The 21,610-nt window shown below is 41.9% G+C and overlaps 1 protein-coding gene across 2 annotated transcripts in view; it reads left to right on the top strand.

The window, feature by feature from the left end:
• tmem104 (transmembrane protein 104) overlaps positions 1–21,610 on the top strand; it is a 214,292-nt gene that overhangs the window by 139,444 nt on the left and 53,238 nt on the right. For both annotated transcript variants that reach the window (XM_063030861.1, XM_063030862.1), the window contains exons 7-8: positions 14,078–14,177; positions 19,125–19,224. In XM_063030861.1, the coding sequence (XP_062886931.1) occupies positions 14,078–14,177; positions 19,125–19,224 (200 nt within the window). The remainder of the gene's footprint in view (positions 1–14,077; positions 14,178–19,124; positions 19,225–21,610) is intronic.

Here is a 21,610-nt window from a genome sequence, read left to right as displayed (position 1 = left end):
ACAATCCAATCAGTCTAATACAGAATATCCCTCTCCCTGTAGATGGGAACAATCCAATCAGTCTAATACAGAATATCCCTGTCCCTGTAGATGGGAACAATCCAATCAGTCTAATACAGAATACCCCTCTCCCCATAGATGGGAACAATCCAATCAATCTAATACAGAATATCCCTCTCCCTGTAGATGGGAACTGTCAAATCAGTCTAATACAGTATATCCCTCTCCCTGTAGACGGGAACAATCCAATCAGTCTAAGACAGAATATCCCTCTCCCTGTAGACGGGAACTGTCGAATCAGTCTAATGCAGAATATCCCTCTCCCTGTAGATGGGAACAATCCAATCAGTCTAATACAGAATATCCCTCTCCCTGTAGACGGGAACAATCCAATCAGACTAATACAGAATATCCCTCTCCCTGTAGATGGGAACAATCCAATCAGTCTAATACAGAATATCCCTCTCCCTGTAGATGGGAACAATCCAATCAGTCTAATACAGAATATCCCTCTCCCTGTAGATGGGAACTGTCGGATCAGTCTAATACAGTATATCCCTCTCCCTGTTGACGGGAACAGTCAAATCAATCTAATACAGAATATCCCTCTCCCTGTAGATGGGAACAATCCAATCAGTCTAATACAGAATATCCCTCTCCCTGAAGATGGGAACAATCCAATCAGTCTAATACAGTATATCCCTCTCTCTGTAGACAGGAACAATCCAATCAATCTAATACAGAATATCCCTCTCCCTGTAGATGGGAACTGTCGGATCAGTCTAATACAGTATATCCCTCTCCCTGTAGACGGGAACAATCCAATCAGTCTAATACAGAATATCCCTATCCCTGTAGATGGGAACAATCCAATCAGTCTAATACAGAATATCCCTATCCCTGTAGATGGGAACAATCCAATCAGTCTAATGCAGAATATCCCTCTCCCTGTTGATGGGAACAATCCAATCAGTCTAATACAGAATACCGCTCTCCCCGTAGATAGGAACAATCCAGTCAGTCTAATACAGTATATCCTTCTCCCTGTAGACGGGAAATATGCAATCAGTCCAATACAGAATATCCCTGTCCCTGTAGATGGGAACTGTCGAATCAGTCTAATACAGAATATCCCTCTCCCTGTAGATGGGAACAATCCCATCAGTCTAATACAGAATACCCCTCTCCCCGTAGATGGGAACAATCCAATCAGTCTCATACAGTATATCCTTCTCCCTGTGAACGGGAACAATCCAATCAGTCTAATACAAAATATCCCTGTCCCTGTAGATGGGAACTGTCGAATCAGTCTAATACAGAATATCCCTCTCCCTGTAGATGGGAACAATCCAATCAGTCTAATACAGAATATCCCTCTCCCTGTAGACGGGAACAATCCAATCAGTCTAATACAGAATATCCCTCTCCCTGTAGATGGGAACAATCCAATCAGTCTAATACAGAATATCCCTCTCCCCGTAGATGGGAACAATCCAATCAGTCTAATACAGAATATCCTTCTCCCTGTAGACGGGAACAATCCAATCAGTCTAATACAGAATATCCCTATCTCTGTAGACGGGAACTGTCGAATCAGTCCAATACAGAATATCCCTCTCCCTGTAGATGGGAACAATCCAATCAGTCTAATACAGAATATCCCTCTCCCTGTAGATGGGAACAATCCAATCAGTCTAATACAGAATATCCCTGTCCCTGTAGATGGGAACAATCCATTCAGTCTAATACAGTATATCCGTCTCTCTGTAGACGGGAACAATCCAATCAGTCTAATACAGTATTCTCTCTCTCTGTAGACGGGAACAATCCATTTAATCTAATACAGTATATCCTTCTCCCCGTAGACGGGAACTGTCGAATCAGTCTAATACAGAATATCCCTCTCCCTGTAGATGGGAACAATCCAATCAGTCTAATACAGAATATCCCTGTCCCTGTAGATGGGAACTGTCAAATCAGTCTAATACAGAATATCCCTCTCCTTGTAGACGGGAACTGTCGAATCAGTCTAATACAGAATATCCCTCTCAACGTAGATGGGAACAATCCAATCAGTCTAATACAGAATATCCCTCTCCCTGTAGATGGGAACAATCCAATCAGTCTAATACAGAATATCCCTCTCCCTGTAGATGGGAACTGTCCAATCAGTCTAATACAGAATATCCCTCTCCCTGTAGATGGGAACAATCCAATCAGTCTAATACAGAATATCCCTCTCCCTGTAGATGGGAACAATCCAATCAGTCTAAGACAGAATATCCCTCTCCCTGTAGATGGGAACAATCCAATCAGTCTAATACAGAATATCCCTGTCCCTGTAGATGGGAACTGTCGAATCAGTCTAATACAGAATACCCCTCTCCCCATAGATGGGAACAATCCAATCAATCTAATACAGAATATCCTTCTCCCTGTAGATGGGAACTGTCAAATCAGTCTAATACAGTATATCCCTCTCCCTGTAGACGGGAACAATCCAATCAGTCTAAGACAGAATATCCCTCTCCCTGTAGACGGGAACTGTCGAATCAGTCTAATGCAGAATATCCCTCTCCCTGTAGATGGGAACAATCCAATCAGTCTAATACAGAATATCCCTCTCCCTGTAGACGGGAACTGTCGAATCAGACTAATACAGAATATCCCTCTCAACGTAGATGGGAACAATCCAATCAGTCTAATACAGAATATCCCTCTCGCTGTAGACAGGAAGAATCCAATCAATCTAATACAGAATACCCCTCTCCCTGTAGATGGGAACTGTCGAATCAGTCTAATACAGTATATCCCTCTCCCTGTTGACGGGAACAATCCAATCAATCTAATACAGAATATCCCTCTCCCTGTAGATGGGAACAATCCAATCAGTCTAATACAGAATATCCCTCTCCCTGTAGATGGGAACAATCCAATCAGTCTAATACAGTATATCCTTCTCCCTGTGGACGGGAACAATCCAATCAGTCTAAGACAGAATATCCCTCTCCCTGTAGATGGGAACAATCCAATCAGTCTAATACAGAATATCCCTCTCCCTGTAGATGGGAACAATCCAATCAGTCTAATACAGAATATCCCTATCCCTGTAGATGGGAACAATCCAATCAGTCTAATACAGAATATCCCTATCCCTGTAGATGGGAACAATCCAATCAGTCTAATACAGAATATCCCTCTCCCTGTAGATGGGAACAATCCAATCAGTCTAATACAGAATACCCCTCTCCCCGTAGATGGGAACAATCCAATCAGTCTAATACAGTATATCCTTCTCCCTGTGGACGGGAACAATCCAATCAGTCTAAGACAGAATATCCCTGTCCCTGTAGATGGGAACTGTTGAATCAGTCTAATACAGAATATCCCTCTCCCTGTAGATGGGAACAATCCCATCAGTCTAATACAGAACACCCCTCTCCCCGTAGATGGGAACAATCCAATCAGTCTAATACAGTATATCCTTCTCCCTGTGAACGGGAACAATCCAATCAGTCTAATACAGAATATCCCTATCTCTGTAGACGGGAACTGTCGAATCTGTCTAATACAGAATATCCCTATCCCTGTAGATGTGAACAATCCAATCAGTCTAATACAGAATATCCCTCTCCCTGTAGATGGGAACAATCCAATCAGTCTAATACAGAATATCCCTCTCCCTGTAGATGGGAACAATCCAATCAGTCTAAGACAGTATATCCGTCTCTCTGTAGACGGGAACAATCCAATCAGTCTAATACAGTATTCTCTCTCTCTGTAGACGGGAACAATCCATTCAGTCTAATACAGTATATCCTTCTCCCCGTAGACGGGAACTGTCGAATCAGTCTAATACAGAATATCCCTCTCCCTGTAGATGGGAACAATCCAATCAGTCTAATACAGAATATCCCTCTCCCTGTAGACGGGAACAATCCAATCAGTCTAATACAGAATATCCCTCTCCCTGTAGATGGGAACAATCCAATCAGTCTAATACAGAATACCCCTCTCCCCGTAGATGGGAACAATCCAATCAGTCTAATACAGTATATCCTTCTCCTTGTAGACGGGAACAATCCAATCAGTCTAATACAGAATATCCCTATCTCTGTAGACGGGAAATGTCGAATCTGTCTAATACAGAATATCCCTATCCCTGTAGATGTGAACAATCCAATCAGTCTAATACAGAATATCCCTCTCCCCGTTGATGGCAACAATCTAATCAGTCTAATCCAGAATATCCCTGTCCCTGTAGATGGGAACAATCCATTCAGTCTAATACAGTATATCCGTCTCTCTGTAGACGGGAACAATCCAATCAGTCTAATACAGTATTCTCTCTCTCTGTAGACGGGAACAATCCATTTAGTCTAATACAAAATATCCCTGTCCCTGTAGATGGGAACTGTCGAATCAGTCTAATACAGAATATCCCTCTCCCTGTAGATGGGAACAATCCAATCAGTCTAATACAGAATATCCCTCTCCCTGTAGATGGGAACAATCCAATCAGTCTAATACAGAATATCCCTCTCCCTGTAGATGGGAACAATCCAATCAGTCTAATACAGAATACCCCTCTCCCCGTAGATGGGAACAATCCAATCAGTCTAATACAGTATATCCTTCTCCCTGTGAACGGGAACAATCCAATCAGTCTAATACAGAATATCCCTATCTCTGTAGACGGGAACTGTCGAATCTGTCTAATACAGAATATCCCTATCCCTGTAGATGTGAACAATCCAATCAGTCTAATACAGAATATCCCTCTCCCCGTAGATGGGAACAATCCAATCAGTCTAATCCAGAATATCCCTGTCCCTGTAGATGGGAACAATCCATTCAGTCTAATACAGTATATCCGTCTCTCTGTAGACGGGAACAATCCAATCAGTCTAATACAGTATATCTCTCTCTCTGTAGACGGGAACAATCCATTTAGTCTAATACAGTATATCCTTCTCCCCGTAGACGGGAACTGTCGAATCAGTCTAATACAGAATATCCCTCTCCCTGTAGATGGGAACAATCCAATCAGTCTAATACAGAATATCCCTGTCCCTGTAGATGGGAACTGTCCAATCAGTCTAATACAGAATATCCCTCTCCCTGTAGATGGGAACAATCCAATCAGTCTAATCCAGAATATCCCTGTCCCTGTAGATGGGAACAATCCATTCAGTCTAATACAGTATATCCGTCTCTCTGTAGACGGGAACAATCCAATCAGTCTAATACAGTATTCTCTCTCTCTGTAGACGGGAACAATCCATTTAGTCTAATACAGTATATCCTTCTCCCCGTAGACGGGAACTGTCGAATGAGTCTAATACAGAATATCCCTCTCCCTGTAGATGGGAACAATCTAATCAGTCTAATACAGAATATCCCTCTCCCTGTAGACGGGAACAATCCAATTAATCTAATACAGAATATCCCTATCCCTGTAGATGGGAACAATCCAATCAGTCTAATACAGAACACCCCTCTCCCCGTAGATGGGAAAAATTCAATCAGTCTAATACAGTATATCCTTCTCCTTGTAGACGGGAACAATCCAATCAGTCTAATACAGAATATCCCTATCTCTGTAGACGGGAAATGTCGAATCTGTCTAATACAGAATATCCCTATCCCTGTAGATGTGAACAATCCAATCAGTCTAATACAGAATATCCCTCTCCCCGTTGATGGGAACAATCTAATCAGTCTAATCCAGAATATCCCTGTCCCTGTAGATGGGAACAATCCATTCAGTCTAATACAGTATATCCGTCTCTCTGTAGACGGGAACAATCCAATCAGTCTAATACAGTATTCTCTCTCTCTGTAGACGGGAACAATCCATTTAGTCTAATACAGTATATCCTTCTCCCCGTAGACGGGAACTGTCGAATCAGTCTAATACAGAATATCCCTCTCCCTGTAGATGGGAACAATCTAATCAGTCTAATACAGAATATCCCTCTCCCTGTAGACGGGAACAATCCAATTAATCTAATACAGAATATCCCTATCCCTGTAGATGGGAACAATCCAATCAGTCTAATACAGAACACCCCTCTCCCCGTAGATGGGAAAAATTCAATCAGTCTAATACAGTATATCCTTCTCCTTGTAGACGGGAACAATCCAATCAGTCTAATACAGAATATCCCTATCTCTGTAGACGGGAACTGTCGAATCTGTCTAATACAGAATATCCCTATCCCTGTAGATGTGAACAATCCAATCAGTCTAATACAGAATATCCCTCTCCCCGTTGATGGGAACAATCTAATCAGTCTAATCCAGAATATCCCTGTCCCTGTAGATGGGAACAATCCATTCAGTCTAATACAGTATATCCGTCTCTCTGTAGACGGGAACAATCCAATCAGTCTAATACAGTATTCTCTCTCTCTGTAGACGGGAACAATCCATTTAGTCTAATACAGTATATCCTTCTCCCCGTAGACGGGAACTGTCGAATCAGTCTAATACAGAATATCCCTCTCCCTGTAGATGGGAACAATCCAATCAGTCTAATACAGAATATCCCTGTCTCTGTGGATGGGAACAATCCAATCAGTCTAATACAGAATATCCCTGTCCCTGTAGATGGGAACAATCCAATCAGTCTAATACAGAGTATCCCTCTCTCTGTAGATGGGAACAATCCAATCAGTCTAATGCAGAATATCCCTCTCTCTGTAGATGGGAACAATCCAATCGGTCTAATGCAGTATATCCCTCTCTCTGTAGATGGGAACTGTCGAAGAAGGAAATCAGTAAGGTAAGCAGAAAAATGCTGAAATATCTATCCCAGTTGGTAGCAGTCAACTGGCCGCTGCAGGAGGAGCAGCTTCCTGGTGAGCCAACGTCGAGTTCAGTGGACTGTGATTCTCCTCTTCTCTTGATGAAGTTTCGGTTGATTCATCTGCTGCGACACTGGCTTCATGAGCAGAGGGTGCATCTGTAATTTCCCTGGGCCCACTATCAGGTTGCTGGCATATATGATCCACATGTTGCCTAACAATTCGGCTGTCTCTCAGCTCAAGTTTTGTACTTGACTGTAACAATGCCAGATAGGTAGTTTTCTTCCTGTGAGGTTTACATGTTGACTTTGTCTCTGCAGCCAAACATTCACAGCCTGGTTGTATAATGTATTTTTGATTCATGGGTTCTTGCTTGCCACAAATTCACAAATTCAACCAGTTGTAGATTGTTCATTACAGTCAATCAAGTTGCTCTTCTACTTTTCAGCCCATCACATACAATATTGGGTGGTTCACCTTAAACTTGAACTTAACTACTTTACCATAGTGTTAACCTGAAGCGTCAGCTTGGTGATTTTGTGACAGAGATTCCCCCCTCCTCCCAATATGGTTGATACAGGACAGTACTGATGACATTGTTTTAATCCAATTTCTGCCCAGAAAATTAGACCATTGACCTCCCCTGACCACATGCACAGGTAAGTGAAACAGGTTGCCCTGTTGAACCACTTCTGCTGTAAAGACACCACACGTCTATACAAAACCTTCACATAAAAGAGAGTTCTCTGCACGTAGGAGGCCCAGTCGATTCACTGCATGATTGATTGGCAGCACAATTGATTTAATACAGTACACTATCTATCCGACCTATGTGTTTCATAATTTAATATACTTACATCAGGTTGTCCCTCAGTATTCCAGAAGAAACAGTCCAAATTTGTCCAACCTTTCGTTATAACTGTCTCTGTACACATGACAATAAAGCATTCCCCATTTTTAGCGTTAATGGGACAAAGCTCCCTGGAGTTGTGGATATTACACCTTTTCGTTTTCAGCAGATCTTATATCCTTTGCTCTACTCACTTGCTAATCTCTTCCTATGTCTTGATTTGCAAACCTGAGTGCAGAATCAGTATCAGGTTTATTTTCACTGTTGTGAAATTTGTTTTGTGGCAGCAATACAGTGCAAAGACCCTTAAAAATTTTCTCTAACTTTAAGATTACAATACATTACAAAATTATGCAAAAAAAATAGAATACTTAAAGTAACGTTCATGGAGCACTCAGATCTGATGGAAGGAGCCTTTTCTAAATTGAATGTGGTTCTTAAGGCTCTTGTAGCTCCTCCCTTATGGTAGAAATGAGAAGGGGCCATGTCCTGGGTGGGAAGGGTCCTGGGGCATCACCTCTTGAAGATATCTGGGTGGGTTGTGTCCTTGATGGAACTGGCTGAGTCTACAACCCTTTTCAACGTTTTGTTATCCTGAGTCACTGCCAGGCTGTGGTACAACCAGTCAGAATGCTGTCCACCAGGTGATCCCAACCTTTTTTATGCCATGGACCAATGCTATTACATAAGGGGTTCGTGGAGCCCAGGTTGGGAAACCCTGCTCTACATTGTGTATCTCTAGATATTTGCAAGTGTCTTTGGTGACACAATAAATCTCCTCAAACTCCTAACAAAGTAAAGCCACAGGCATACCTTCTTAATGATATGTTGGGCCCGGGACAAATCATTGGAGATGTTGACACCCAGAATCTCAAAGTTGTTTACCTTTTCTGACGCTGACCTGTCAATGAGGATTGAAGTGTGTTCTCCCAACTTCCTCCTCCTGAAGTCCACAATCGATTCCTTAGTCTTGCTGACATAATTGAGGCCTCAATAATGTGAAAGTTGACCTAGCTGACATTGGTTTTCTAATTGTCCCAATGGGTTTGGAGTATTTTACAAGACAGTGATGGTGGTATCATTCAAACAGCTTCTTTCCAACTGTGATAAGACTGCTGAACGGATCCTGACCCGGATCTGGGCCATACCCTCCAAATATCCGGACCTGCCTCTCGGTTTTTTTTGCACTACCTTACTTCCCATTTTTCTATTTTCTATTTATGATTTATAATTTAAATTTTTTAATATTTACTAATTTTAACTATTTTTAATATTTTAAATATTTAATATTTGTAATCCAGGGAGTGCGAAGCGCAGATTCAAATATTGCTGTGATGATTGTACATTCTAGTACTAATTGTTTGGCGACAATAAAGTATAAGGTATAATATCTTGCTATAAGTAGTCTGGGTCTTCAGCAGTTTGAGGGCAACAGTCACTTCAAGTCCTGAAGAAAGATCTCAGCCCAGAATGCCAAATGTTTATTCATTTCCATAGATGCTGCCTGACCTGCTGAGTTCCTCCAACATTTTGTGTGTGTTACTTTGGATTTCCAGCATCTTCAGAAGTTCTCATGTTAACAGTCACTTTTGCTTAGTAGTCTTGTTTTGTGCCAGGTTTAAGGCAATGATCTTCAAATACCCTTTTTTGTCAATTGACCAAAGGCTACATTGCCACATTGAAGATGGTGTGAATTTCATCATCAATGTCTGTCTTCAGTAAGGTGGCTCTAAGATGTGTGAATAGCTCAGTCTATTTTCCAAGGTCATGCCATTCATATTTATTGTTGGAAAGTGATGGTGTACGGTGGAGTCAGTTAGTAGAGGGCATTTGTCTTGCATCATGCAGGACATGCTCTCTTCTTGCTGTAGGAAAAAGGTACAGGACCCTCAGAACTCTCACCACCAGGTTCAGGAACATTACTACCCCTCAGTCATCAGGCTCTTGAACCAACGGACATGACCTCACTCAACTTCACTTACCCCATTACTCAAATAATCCCACAGCCTATAGATTCACTTCATCTCATGTTCATGATATTTTTTGTTATTATTATTTCTTTCTTTCTGTATTTACATAATTTGTTGTCCTTTGCACACTGGTTAAACACCCAAGTTGGTGTGGTCTTCCATTCATTCCATTATGGTTTTTATTCTATTATGGATTAATGAGCAAATGAATCTCAGGGTTGTATATAGTGACCTATGTACTTTGATAATAAATGTTCTTTCCTTTGAATGTAAAGCCCATCCTCCTCTACTTGGTGAACAAGCTGATGATAGCTGAGAGCTTGACCTTAGAGTGCATGCAAATGCAAGCAACATCTGCATAAATGCAGCTCAGTCACTGAGATGGGAATGGCCTTGGAGCTGTAATGTTTTTGCCATAGGATGAATAGTTCCTCAAAACTACCTCTTATGTCAGGGAGAAGTTCTGTGGAGCTGAAGTGAGAAAGAATGTGGTGCACTACAGCACAATACAGGCCCTTCACCCCAAAATGTTATGCTGACCTTTTAACCTACTCAATCTAACCCTTCTCTCCCACACAGCCCTCCATTTTTGTATCATCTATCAGCCTACCTAAGTCTCTTAAATTTACCTAATCCATCTGTCTCTACCTCCACCCCTGGCAGTGCGTTCCATGCACCCAACACTGTGTGTACCTGTGACATACGCCCTATATTTTCCTTCAATCACCATAAAATTATGCCCCCTTATATTATTCATTTCCACATTGGGGAAAAACTTTCTGGCTGTCCACTTGATTTATGCTTCTTATCATCTTGTACATCTCTATCAAGTCACCTCTCATTCTCCTTCACTCCATAGAGAAAGCTCTTGGCTCACTCACCGAATCCTCATAAGACATGCTGTCTAATCCAGGCAGCTTCCTGGTTAACTGTCTGTATCCTTTCTAAAGCTTCCACATCCTTCCTATAATGAGGCAAACAGAACTGAACACCATATTCCCTGTGGTCTAACAAGGGTTTTATAGAGCTACAACATTACCTCATACTCTGGAACTCAATCCCTGTCTAAAGAAAGCAAATACACTGTACTCCTTAACAACCTTATCAACTTGCTTGGCAACTACGTTTGTATAAGGGATCCCTGTATTCCTCCATACTGCCAAGAGTCCTGCCATTAACCCTGTATTCTGGTTTCCAAAGTGAATCACTTCACATTTTTCTAGTCTGAACTCCCAGCTACCTCTTCTTAGACTACTACTGCATCCTGTCAGTGTCCCGTTGTAACCTGTAACAGCCTTCTACACAATCCACAACTCTACCTACCTTCATATCTTCTGCAAACTTACTAACCCACCCCTCCATTTCCTCATCCAAGTCATTTTTCAACATCTGAAAGATCAGGGCTCCCAAACTGATTCCTGCAGAGCACTGCTGGTCAGTGCTCCATCTGCAGCCACCTTCTGCCTTCTGTGGGCAAGCCAGTTCCGTGTTCATACAGCCAAACTTGCCGAATCCCATGCCATCTGGCTCTCTGAATAAGCCTACCCTGGGAAAACACCTTAATGAAATCCATAGAGACCACACCCACTCAATGTGCTTTCTCACATCCTCAAAGAATTCAATCAGGCCTTTGAGGCATCACAAAGGCTTTCTGACTATCACTAATGAGACTACACTTCTCCAGTTGCCTGTAAATCCTGTCTCTAAGAACCTTCAATAGTTTACCCACAAACTCCACCACTAAAGTAAAACTCACTGCTCTTTGATTCCTAGGGATATCCCTATGCCCTTCCTTGAGCAAAGGAATAACATTTGCCATCCTCTAAATATCCGGTACTACAGGTTGTGCACCCTTGCAATCCAAAATCCAAAAACATCAGAAATCCAAAATTATTTTGAGTTCTGACACGATGCCATGAATGGTAAAATTAACAAGGCACTGTGAAGGTTCCCAGATGCTGCATTGGTCTCTGCGCACAATAGAGGGCTGACAGGAGCCCCACATATCCTGGGTAGTGCCAACCCAGCTTCTGATCGTTTATTGTACATAGTGTTTCATGCACAAAATTATTAAAAATAGTATATAAAACATAATATAATATACATAAGCTACCTTCAGGGTATGTACATAAGCCGTATACTTAATATGAATGGATTTCATGTTTCGATGCCGTGCAACCTCATTATTTAGATGCAAGTATTCCAAGGTCCGAAACTTCCAGCCCCAGTCATTTCAGATAAGTTGTCTTTAGTCTGAACTACTGACATATTGTCCTGGTTGAATTTTCAATATAGACATCTTAAACCACTATCTAATGTAGCAATATTAACGATATTTGCTTCATAAATCCCTGGACCAGAGAGAATGCAAGTTGAAACGACGGTCTTGACTGGACTGTTTGCAGTAGACTGAGAGATTTCGGAGGGAGTGAGCAGTGAGGTGAGAGATCTTAGAGTAAATGAACAGTGGGGTGAGAGATCCCGGGGTAAATGAACAGCGGGGTGAGAGATCTCGGGGTAAATGAACAGCGGGGTGTGAGATCTCGGGGTAAGTGAACAGCGGGGTGTGAGAACTCGGGGTAAATGAACAGTGGGGTGAGAGATCCCGGGGTAAATGAACAGCGGGGTGTGAGAACTCGGGGTAAATGAACAGCGGGGTGAGAGATCTCGGGGTAAGTGAACAGCGGCGTGAGAGATCCCGGGGTAACTGACCTGTGGGTGAGAGATCCCGGGGTAAATGAACAGCGGGGTGTGAGAACTCGGGGTAAATGAACAGTGGGGTGAGAGATCCCAGGGTAAATGAACAGCGGGGTGTGAGAACTCAGGGTAGATGAACAGCGGGGTGAGAGATCTCGGGGTAAGTGAACAGCGGCGTGAGAGATCCCGGGGTAACTGACCTGTGGGTGAGAGAACTCGGGGTAAATGAACAGTTGGGTGAGAGATGTTGGGGTAAATGAGCAGTGGGTATAATTTGAGGACTTTGGAGAGAGAATAGTTGGTCCAGTTTTTCTCTTTTATCACATTTGAGAGTGGTACTCTGAATGTCATGACTCACTGCAGACCTCTGACAGCAGCCGGTTCATTGTGTTTGGTGGAGGGCTTCTTCTTGAACATCCAGCTGCTCCCTGCAGCCTGTCAACCTGTCCCTGAGCAGAGCCACCTCTTATCACTCTCATGGTATGTCTGAGTATGTCCTTCTCTGTGTTGCTTTTTTGTCTTGCGTGTGGAAGTAGTTTGGACCTTCCCAGTTGTTTGCTGTACAGGAAGTTGCCAAAGGCAAAAGCTGCCAGCCATGCCTGCTGTGTATCCTTGTGGGTGTTGGCAGCAAAGTCAAGAGGAAGCTTTGGTGCAATTGGGTGTTCAGCTGCCTCACTGTGACCAGACAAGTTGTCTGCTGCTCTGACTTCTGGAGCCTATGTTTACTGTAGCAATTCTACTGCATTCCAAATATCTTGTAAGTGGGCTAAGATGTGAAGTGCTCCTGATAGCTGGATAAAGCTTGTGACATCGCTCCCAACTGCTGCTGAAGTGCTGTTGCAGACCTTGTCTGCATCTATTCTAAATGGCGAACCTTCCCTGTAACAGGGAACAGAAGCTGCCTTTGCTCCAACACGTCCCTGTGTCCGTGAGTTTCAGCAAGGAGTTACACCCAACATGGGTGTAGGGCAGAAGTGAAGTGGGGAGACACGCACCATGTTGAAAAGAATGCTTGGGAATTTAGACAATAGTGTTGACTTGGTGTTTGGGTGTTTGATTTGCTTTTTTCAATATCAGTGAAATATTTACTGGGTCCCATTTTAAGGATCCTGGCAAATTTTCACTGCTTCATTCACGTGGCCTAGAATTTGAATGCTATTTCCCACTGAGTTTGATTCTGTCCCAAGCAAGTATGTATGTAATTTGCAGTGACCATATCACTAGCAGTGTTTCAACAAGCAGGCAAGTAGGAACACTAGTTCTATTTTTTTCTCACTCCAGGACCCCGAAGCCCTCTTGTGCAGAACCAGTCTGCTAGCTGAGATCAGTTATTTTGCACAGATTGATGGTTGAACCTGGGGCTCATGGCTTCTAATAATCTGTTACAGTAATGTTCCCACTTTAGTAATTGTTCAGATTGGGGGGGCTGTTCCGTATCTTTGAAATATAGTATTTCAGATATGTCACATTCTGAAAAGTATTTTAGTAATTCACTATAAAATGTAGGTATCATTGGAGGAGAGTATCTGATTCATTTCTCACAGTTGCCATGGTAATTAATCTTTTAAATGAGCATAAAGGCAAAGGACATATTGGTGCTCAGGTTGGACTTGGCAGTCACCTCTCAAATATCAAACGCCAGTGACTGGAAATAAAGTTGGTAGCAGAGAAGAGCATCTGTTTTTGCCCTAAGATTTACAAACGCATATGGTTTGCAGGATTTTTAATGTGTTTTGTTTCTTCTTGCACAGTGGGAGTCAACATGTTCTACATCTGCATCATAATCTACCTCTATGGGGACCTGGCTATCTACGCAGCTGCTGTCCCATATTCCCTCACAGAAGTTGTCTGGTAAGTATTTCAAGCTCTTGCCCTTCACTTAGCTTCAATGTCAATGAGGCTGTTGCTGACCCTCTTGGCTATTCATCATAAGACTGGTGAAAGATTTATGCAGGTATTTTAAAAGTGCAACAAAAGAAAACTGATTATGGAATAAAAGCAGAATAGTACTTTTCAAGCAGCCTCTTTGCAATACCACAAGCAATAAGTACTGATTTGTTCTGCAGAGAAGTTATTTGTATTCATTGTACTTTGTGATATTTATCACAGTAAAGAAATAATTTTCATAATATAGATATGCTTCATTAACCCATGCAATTATAGAACTGCAGAATAACTTGATCAAAGAAGCTTCGATGTGAGCTTTTGCCTTGCTGCATAGTGTATTGGCAAGACTCTTGTTTCCTATGGTCCTGTCCCAGCCCTACATCCTGTGAATACAAGGATGTCAAGCAAATGCAAATAAAGCATTTGAGTTTTGATTGGACTGAACCAAATATAAGTAGCAAATGCAGTTTCAACTTTTATTTGCACTTTGTAACTCTGAAAAATATTTAAAAGTCCTTAACAAAGGAAATTAATGCTAGGAGTTGGGATGCATGATCAAAATCTTGTTGCTTTGACAGATACATAATTTTGTGCTCGGAACGTAGGGTCAAGCTAACTACTCTCACTATTATTGTTGTCTGAAAGTCGAAAGACTTAAAGCTGGGCAGTGAGTAAATTGGGTTGAGATTATGTAAGAGTGTAAATTGAACTTTGAGAATTTAATCTGGTTTCCCATGAGATGTGGGGCAAGTGTGGATCTGTGACAACAGCAGCAGTAAGCAGATGAAATATGTTTTATGTAATAGAAATGGAGGCTGATGTACAGTGAATTAAGTATGAACAAAACCTCTGCCTGTAGTGGAGATGGGTGAGGCAATGGTATGTGGTCTTGGTAATGAAGCTGCTGTTGGGTTTGAAGATCTGTCAGTGTGAGGAGAGGAGTTTTGGCGGCAGTGTAATGAAAAGGGTGGCTTTGGCTTTGATCAATCTGAGGGAACTGTTACAGTATGTGTCGGTGTCAGTAAAATTCAATCTGATAATTTGGTGCACAAAGATGGAGCTGGGTGCTGTCTACATTGATGAGGAGGCTGTAACTGGGCGTGTCAATCAAATGACTGAATGGCAGCGAATTGCTGGCGGAGAGGGGACACACTATACACATTAGAATTGGAAGTTTATAGGAATTGGTTTTTGCCTAGGCAAGAAACTGAAAAGGCCATGTCTTGAATGCTGTTGCAAAGCTTTTAACTAAGATTTTGATGAGCAGCACTTGTGAAAATTCGCATTTTGCTTTGTACAGTCCTTTCATGCCTGGCCTGAGAGGAAACTGTTTTGAAATTGGTCATAGCATTACCTGTCAACATGCAACACCTAATCTCCACATCAGATAGCTTGAACCCAAGAATGATCTTGGCAGATCTGTAAGATTGTCATTCATCCAATGACATTAATTAAAAGATGTTTTTAAATATAACTAAAAAGGAATATCTTACCTCTATCTTAAAAAAGCAGTCGCTTGATCAAATGAAATTGTAAAGTTATGATTTATAGTAAATGTGAAATAAGTGGGAAGGAAGACTTTGATCATCTTCAGTTGGAAGGAACAGTTGTTTTTGGTCTACAGATTTGGATAATTTCTATGGTATTTGTAAACCTCCCAAATGGAGCCTATGCTCATGCATATTGGAAAAATGTAAATGAACACACCAATTAAAAAGCATTTAGTTATTCAATCTCAACTACAGATGTATTGCCAACTTTGTCATTACACTGGGCACAGAACTCTCAGACTCACAGCCCAAGTCCAAGTCCCTTCTTCAGAGCTGTAATTCAGTTTGTAAATCTGCCCAATGACAGAAGCATGGAGCTATGAAACTTTCCACATTTAATTGTCACCAGTCGTTTGCCCTGTGAAAACAATGAAATGTTTTCTCTGAAGAACAAACCGGAAAATGAATGAGAATTGAGAAGGATCACCATGTATGTCCACGTCACCAGTCATTGAACAGCCTGATCATGTGTAAACTTTCTTCGGCAGCCGGATTTATGAAATATCATCCACAACCCCCTCTGACTGTACTGGTCAATAACTGAAGTCTACACACTGGTCCATGGTTTGTTCTGAAATATTTCCCTTTAACTGCCCAGTGACGAGTCTAACACATGGTGCAGCAGCATAATACTTCCTTGGAAAAAATCTCCTTAAATGCATTGTGCAGTAGAATACAAGGTAGTGTTTTACTGCAGTACAGAGCAAGCAAAGGCAACAAAGTTTTCTGTCAACCTTAGCAGATGGTGTGTGGTTGCTTGGTAATAAATGAGGCTGGAGAATTTTCATATTTATTGCATCGGGTACTCCTACTGTACATTGGTGAGACCAGGCACAAACTAGGTGTCCATTTGCTAACCACACCTGCACTCCATCAGCCTTGGGTGTCTGCAGCTCCTGGTTGTCGACCGGTTTAAATCATCTTGCCACCCCTACACTGAGCTTTCTGTTATCAACTTCCTCCACTGTCAAGAAGAGGCAAATTAGAGGAACATCACCTCATGATCCACCTGGGTAGTCTACAATCCGTATTGAATTCTCCGTCAAGAGAATGCCTGACCTGCTGAATGCTGCTTGAATTCTCCAACCTCTAGTACCCTGTTCTCTCTCTCTCTTAATCCAGCCAGTTCTTCCTACATTCACCCAAGCCCCAATCCCCCTGTTTCTTTCTCCTCTCCCACACACTCCACCAACTGGGTCTACTCCCCCCACTGTTCCCATCTGCCTTCTCCACCTCTCTTCTTTGGTTTCACACTCCACCTTCTCATATCAGATCCCACTATCTGCAGTCCTTTCTCATCTCCTCTTATCACCTCCCAGCTTCTGTTGCTATTTCCACTCTTCTCTCCTTCATCTAATCTACGTATCATACCTCCTCATCTGGATCTACTTATTGCCTACCAGCTCTTCCACTTCCCTCCACTTCTTAAAACGGCTACATCCCCTCTATCTTTCAGTCCTGATGAATGGTCGATCCAAACTGTCAGCTGTTTCCGTCCATGGACGCTGCCTGACCTGCTGAGTTTCTCCAGCATCAGTCAACTGCAACTACAGTCACTTGTGGCTCCAGATTTGGATATCAGGTTGTTCTGAGAGTATCAAGGAACATTTGTGTTGTCTATATTGGTACACTGCTGGATTCTTCCAGCTTTTCTCTTCCAATACTTGTCCTGTGTTTTCATCATAATTGGAGCCTGCTCAGTTTTTAAGATGAAAGAGTGCAATCTCGCTGTGTTTCTGAAGAGCTAGGAGATAATCTTCTCATAAGACATGTTCTTGTTCTTCTCATATGACTTTCCGTTGGTCCCACCATTAATTCAACAATATGAATGAACACATTTTGAACTGGACCTATTGCCCCTGGAGCTGTCTGTTTAGTGAGTGGGATAACCCTGGTCATGTACAGCGACTGCTTTTGAGTTTCTTTTGCAGCTTACGCTAACATCGTTCTGTACTTAATCATCTACATTCTGTAGGTGTAAGCTGGTACAGGAAGGACATGGTATCATGACAACAACCTTTCCCTCAGTGCTAGTAAATTAATTAAGCTGGTTATTGGACAAAGGAAAGGTGGCAGTATCTACTTCAGCAGTGCTGAGCTCAAGAGTGTTGAAAGCTTCAAGTTCTAAGGAGTGAACATCACCAATAGGCTGCCCTGATCCAAACTTGTGGGCACCGTTCCCATGAAAGGTCACCAGTACCTCTACTTCCTCAGGAGGCTAAAGAAATCTGGCATGTCCTTTGATCCCTGCCAGTTTTATTGATGCTCGATCAAAAGCATCGCAGCTTGCTAAGGGAACTGCTTTGCGCATGATTGCATGAAACTGCAGAGAGTTGCAGACAGAATTCAGCCTCACCTCCATGGACCCTATGCTCACAACTCACAGAGTTGCCAGTGTAATCAAAGCTCCCACCTGCCCTGGCATTCTTATATTGATTTCCCTTGTGTTACCCGTATGTGACGAAATGATCTGTACGGGTGGCATGCAAAACCAGATTTTCACTGAACCTCAGTACGTGTGACAACAAGACCAATTCCAATTCCATTACTTGGAAAATCAGTAATGTAAGGAGTTTCTTCCTATCATTGTATCTTGAGGAAGTGCAATCTATTCATTTTTCAGGTGACTACCTGTAGCTGTTGTGAAGTTCTGGCCTGTTGTTAACTTCATATTAGAATTAGAGGGCAAGTTATTATCAGCCAAGGATGAGTAGCTGGGTTTTATGGTGGTGTAGGCTTAAAATCCGAATCACCTGTGGTTTAATTTGGATGTTGATGCATTTTTTGGTGCACTGTGTTTTGAAGTTTCTGCACTCCCACCCCCCCCCCGTCCTTATCCCCATTCTAACTCTGCCGTGACCCTGCTCCTTTGTGAGGTTCTGCCCCTGTAGGGAAATGCAAGGTTTAAGTGGAGCCAGCTTGAAGTACCCCAGTGGGTTGATTTCTGTTTCTCAAACAATCAGCAGCTCCTAGCTGTGAATTTTCTCATCCGGGAGCCAAGTGACAAGTAGCAGTGCCCTGTTATCGTTCTTGCCTTAAGCACGGATGGAGATAGGCCCAAATGTTCAGAGTGCCCTGGACCCCATCGTTGCTGCAAGGTGGGGCTCAATGAAGCTGTCACTTTACAATTCAGTTTGCAACACTATGAACAGCTGCATTGCTTAAAACTTGAGCGTAATTGCTCCAATACTTTGAAGCTAGGCTGCCATGTGTCACTGGAGTATATGAATTTCAACCAGAGTTGTCGCGAAGATGATGTTATATTTTAATTTGTATTCTTCTGTATATTGAATGAGAAATGGCATATTTTTTGACTATGCTAATGATGGAGTAACAACTCACTGCTTATCTGTCTTCTCAGTGGTAATCTGTCATGCAGTGCTGTCAGCAAGGTAAAGCCCAACGATACAGACCCATGCTGGGGATCGATTAAACGCATCGATGCCTACAGGATCTTCTTGGTAAGTAAGCAAGTTTGAAAGTGTTCTCTGTCAGGCCTCTTTTGGTAATAGTTTTGGGAACATCACCTGTAAAATAGCTTTCTAAACTGATGGGTATATTGAAGAAACTGCAAGGAACTTTGATTATTCTGAATGTGTGCAATCATTATTTTGTCCAGATTAACAAAATTCAAAGTTTGAGGAGATTGTCACAGATTTCTACAGGTGAACTGTAGAGAGCATTCTAAGTGGCTCCATTACCTTCTGGTTTTGGTGGGAGGCACTGCATAGGATCGAAGAAAGCTGCAGAAAGTTGTGAATTCTGTTAGCTACATCATGGCCACTAGCCCCCCAGCATCCAAGACATCTTCAAGGAGTGATGCCTCAAAAAGGCGGCATCCATCATTAAGGACCCCATCACCCAGGACATGCCCTCTTCTCATTGCTACCATCAGGGAAGATATACAGGAGCCTGAAGGCACATACACAATGATTCAGGAACAGTGTCTTCTCCTCTGCCATCCAATTTCTGAATGAACATTGAACCCAATAACACTGTATTTTGTACTACTGATTTAACTTAACTTGTATATTTTTTACTATAATTTCTCAGTTATTATGTACTGCTGCTGCATAACAACAAATTTCATAATATATGCCAGTGATATTAAACCTGATTTTGCTTTCTGCTGTGTACTGAGGGCAATATCTATTCATGTTTAGGAAGTACACAGAGCACTTCATCTAATAATATATCCCTTCCAGGTATTTTTAAACCCTGTTGAAGACTGATAAAAATGGAATTCTGCAATCTGACACATAAATCTTAATATTTACCAAACACATGAAAATTCATACTTCTGTCAGAAGGGATTGTGTCAGAAGATCTGGATCAAATGACTTTGGTTGTGCAGACCGAAGGAGAATGGTAGTGTTACAGAAGCTGAACTATAGTGAAGTCAGTTTTTGAGAATTTGTGTTGTTTAAATTGCCTGGTCTGTGTCAGTTTTAGCAAATCATGGTCCTCTCTCTGTCTCTCTCCCAAGAACACAATTCAGCCCTATTAGCAACTCTGCCTTTTAATTAGATCATGCCAAACAGCACCTTAATTTTACCCCCCTTTTCTTTGTAACCCTGATAGAACTTTTACAGGTCAACATACAAGTTGCTGGAGAGACTCAGTAAGTCCGACAGCATCTATGGAGGGGAATAAACAGCTGAAGTCTCGGACCAACACTTTCGTTGGGACTGGAAAGGAAGAGAGCAGAAGCCAGAATCAGGAAGAGGGTGGAGTGAGGGGAAAGGTGGGTGGGTGGGAGAAGAGGAACGGAGTAAAAAAACTGGGAAGTGATAGGTGAAAGAGATAAAGAACTGAGGAAGAAGGAATTTGATAGGAAAGGACAGTGGAGTAAATAGACAGAGATAGGGGACTGGAGGAAAGTGATGGCAGGTCATGAGGATAGGGAAAAAGAGAAGAGGTGATAAGATATTTTATTACACCCTCTCGGAAATCCCATTATGATAGTAACCTCCCTGTTTGCTGGAGAAATTGTGGAAATCAAAATGCAAACCATTATCATATTTTCTGGGAATGCCCCGTTATCAAAGACTATTGGAGTGGATACACAACGCCATACAAGACATCTTTAAATGTGAAATACCCTTAGAAAGTAAGACCATATATTTTGGGTATATACCTCAAGAATGGTTGAAAAGAGATAAATATTTAATGAATATCCTGCTGGTGGCTGGTAAAAAGACCCTTACCAGGAAATGGTTATCACAGGAGAGCCCAACTTTAAATGCATGGATGGAAATTGCAATGGACATTTACAAAATGGAGAAGATAACAGCATCTGTTAATCATAAGTTGGAACAATTTGATTCAAACTGGGAAAAGTGGTTTCACTACATAACACCTCATAGGCCTGATTTTATTCTCACAAGTCAATGAATATGTTGTAAAAAAAAAAGATCACTCCCTACTTGTATATAGTTTTCTTGTTTTGCTTGTTCTTCCTTTCCTCTCTTTTCTATAGGTGTATACCTCAGATAAATATTACGTGGAGATTTGTGGCATATATGACTCTATGATATATATGTACAGTATCTGAAATACATCTTATGGAAATGTTTGTTTGATGATGAACTTCAATAAAAAATAGATTACAAAAAAAGAGGTGAGAAGGCCATCAAAATGGGTTATAAAGTCACAAAAAGGGGTGGGGGCAAAAAGAGGAAATTGGTTACCAGAAGTTAGAGAAATTGAGAGTTATACCATTAGGTTGGAGAGTAACGAGGTGTTGCTCATCATGGCCGTAGAGTGGGCCATAGACAGACATGCCGGTGTGGGAAGAGGTTGCCACCTTGAGACTGAGTGAAGTGTCATCTAACCTGAAAGGACTGT

The sequence above is a fragment of the Mobula hypostoma genome, chromosome 22 (genome assembly GCF_963921235.1).
Source record: "Mobula hypostoma chromosome 22, sMobHyp1.1, whole genome shotgun sequence".
Classification (NCBI taxonomy): Eukaryota; Metazoa; Chordata; class Chondrichthyes; order Myliobatiformes; family Myliobatidae; genus Mobula; species Mobula hypostoma.
The sequence above is the reverse complement of the archived record's forward strand: the minus strand, read 5'-3'. Positions and strand labels throughout refer to the sequence as shown.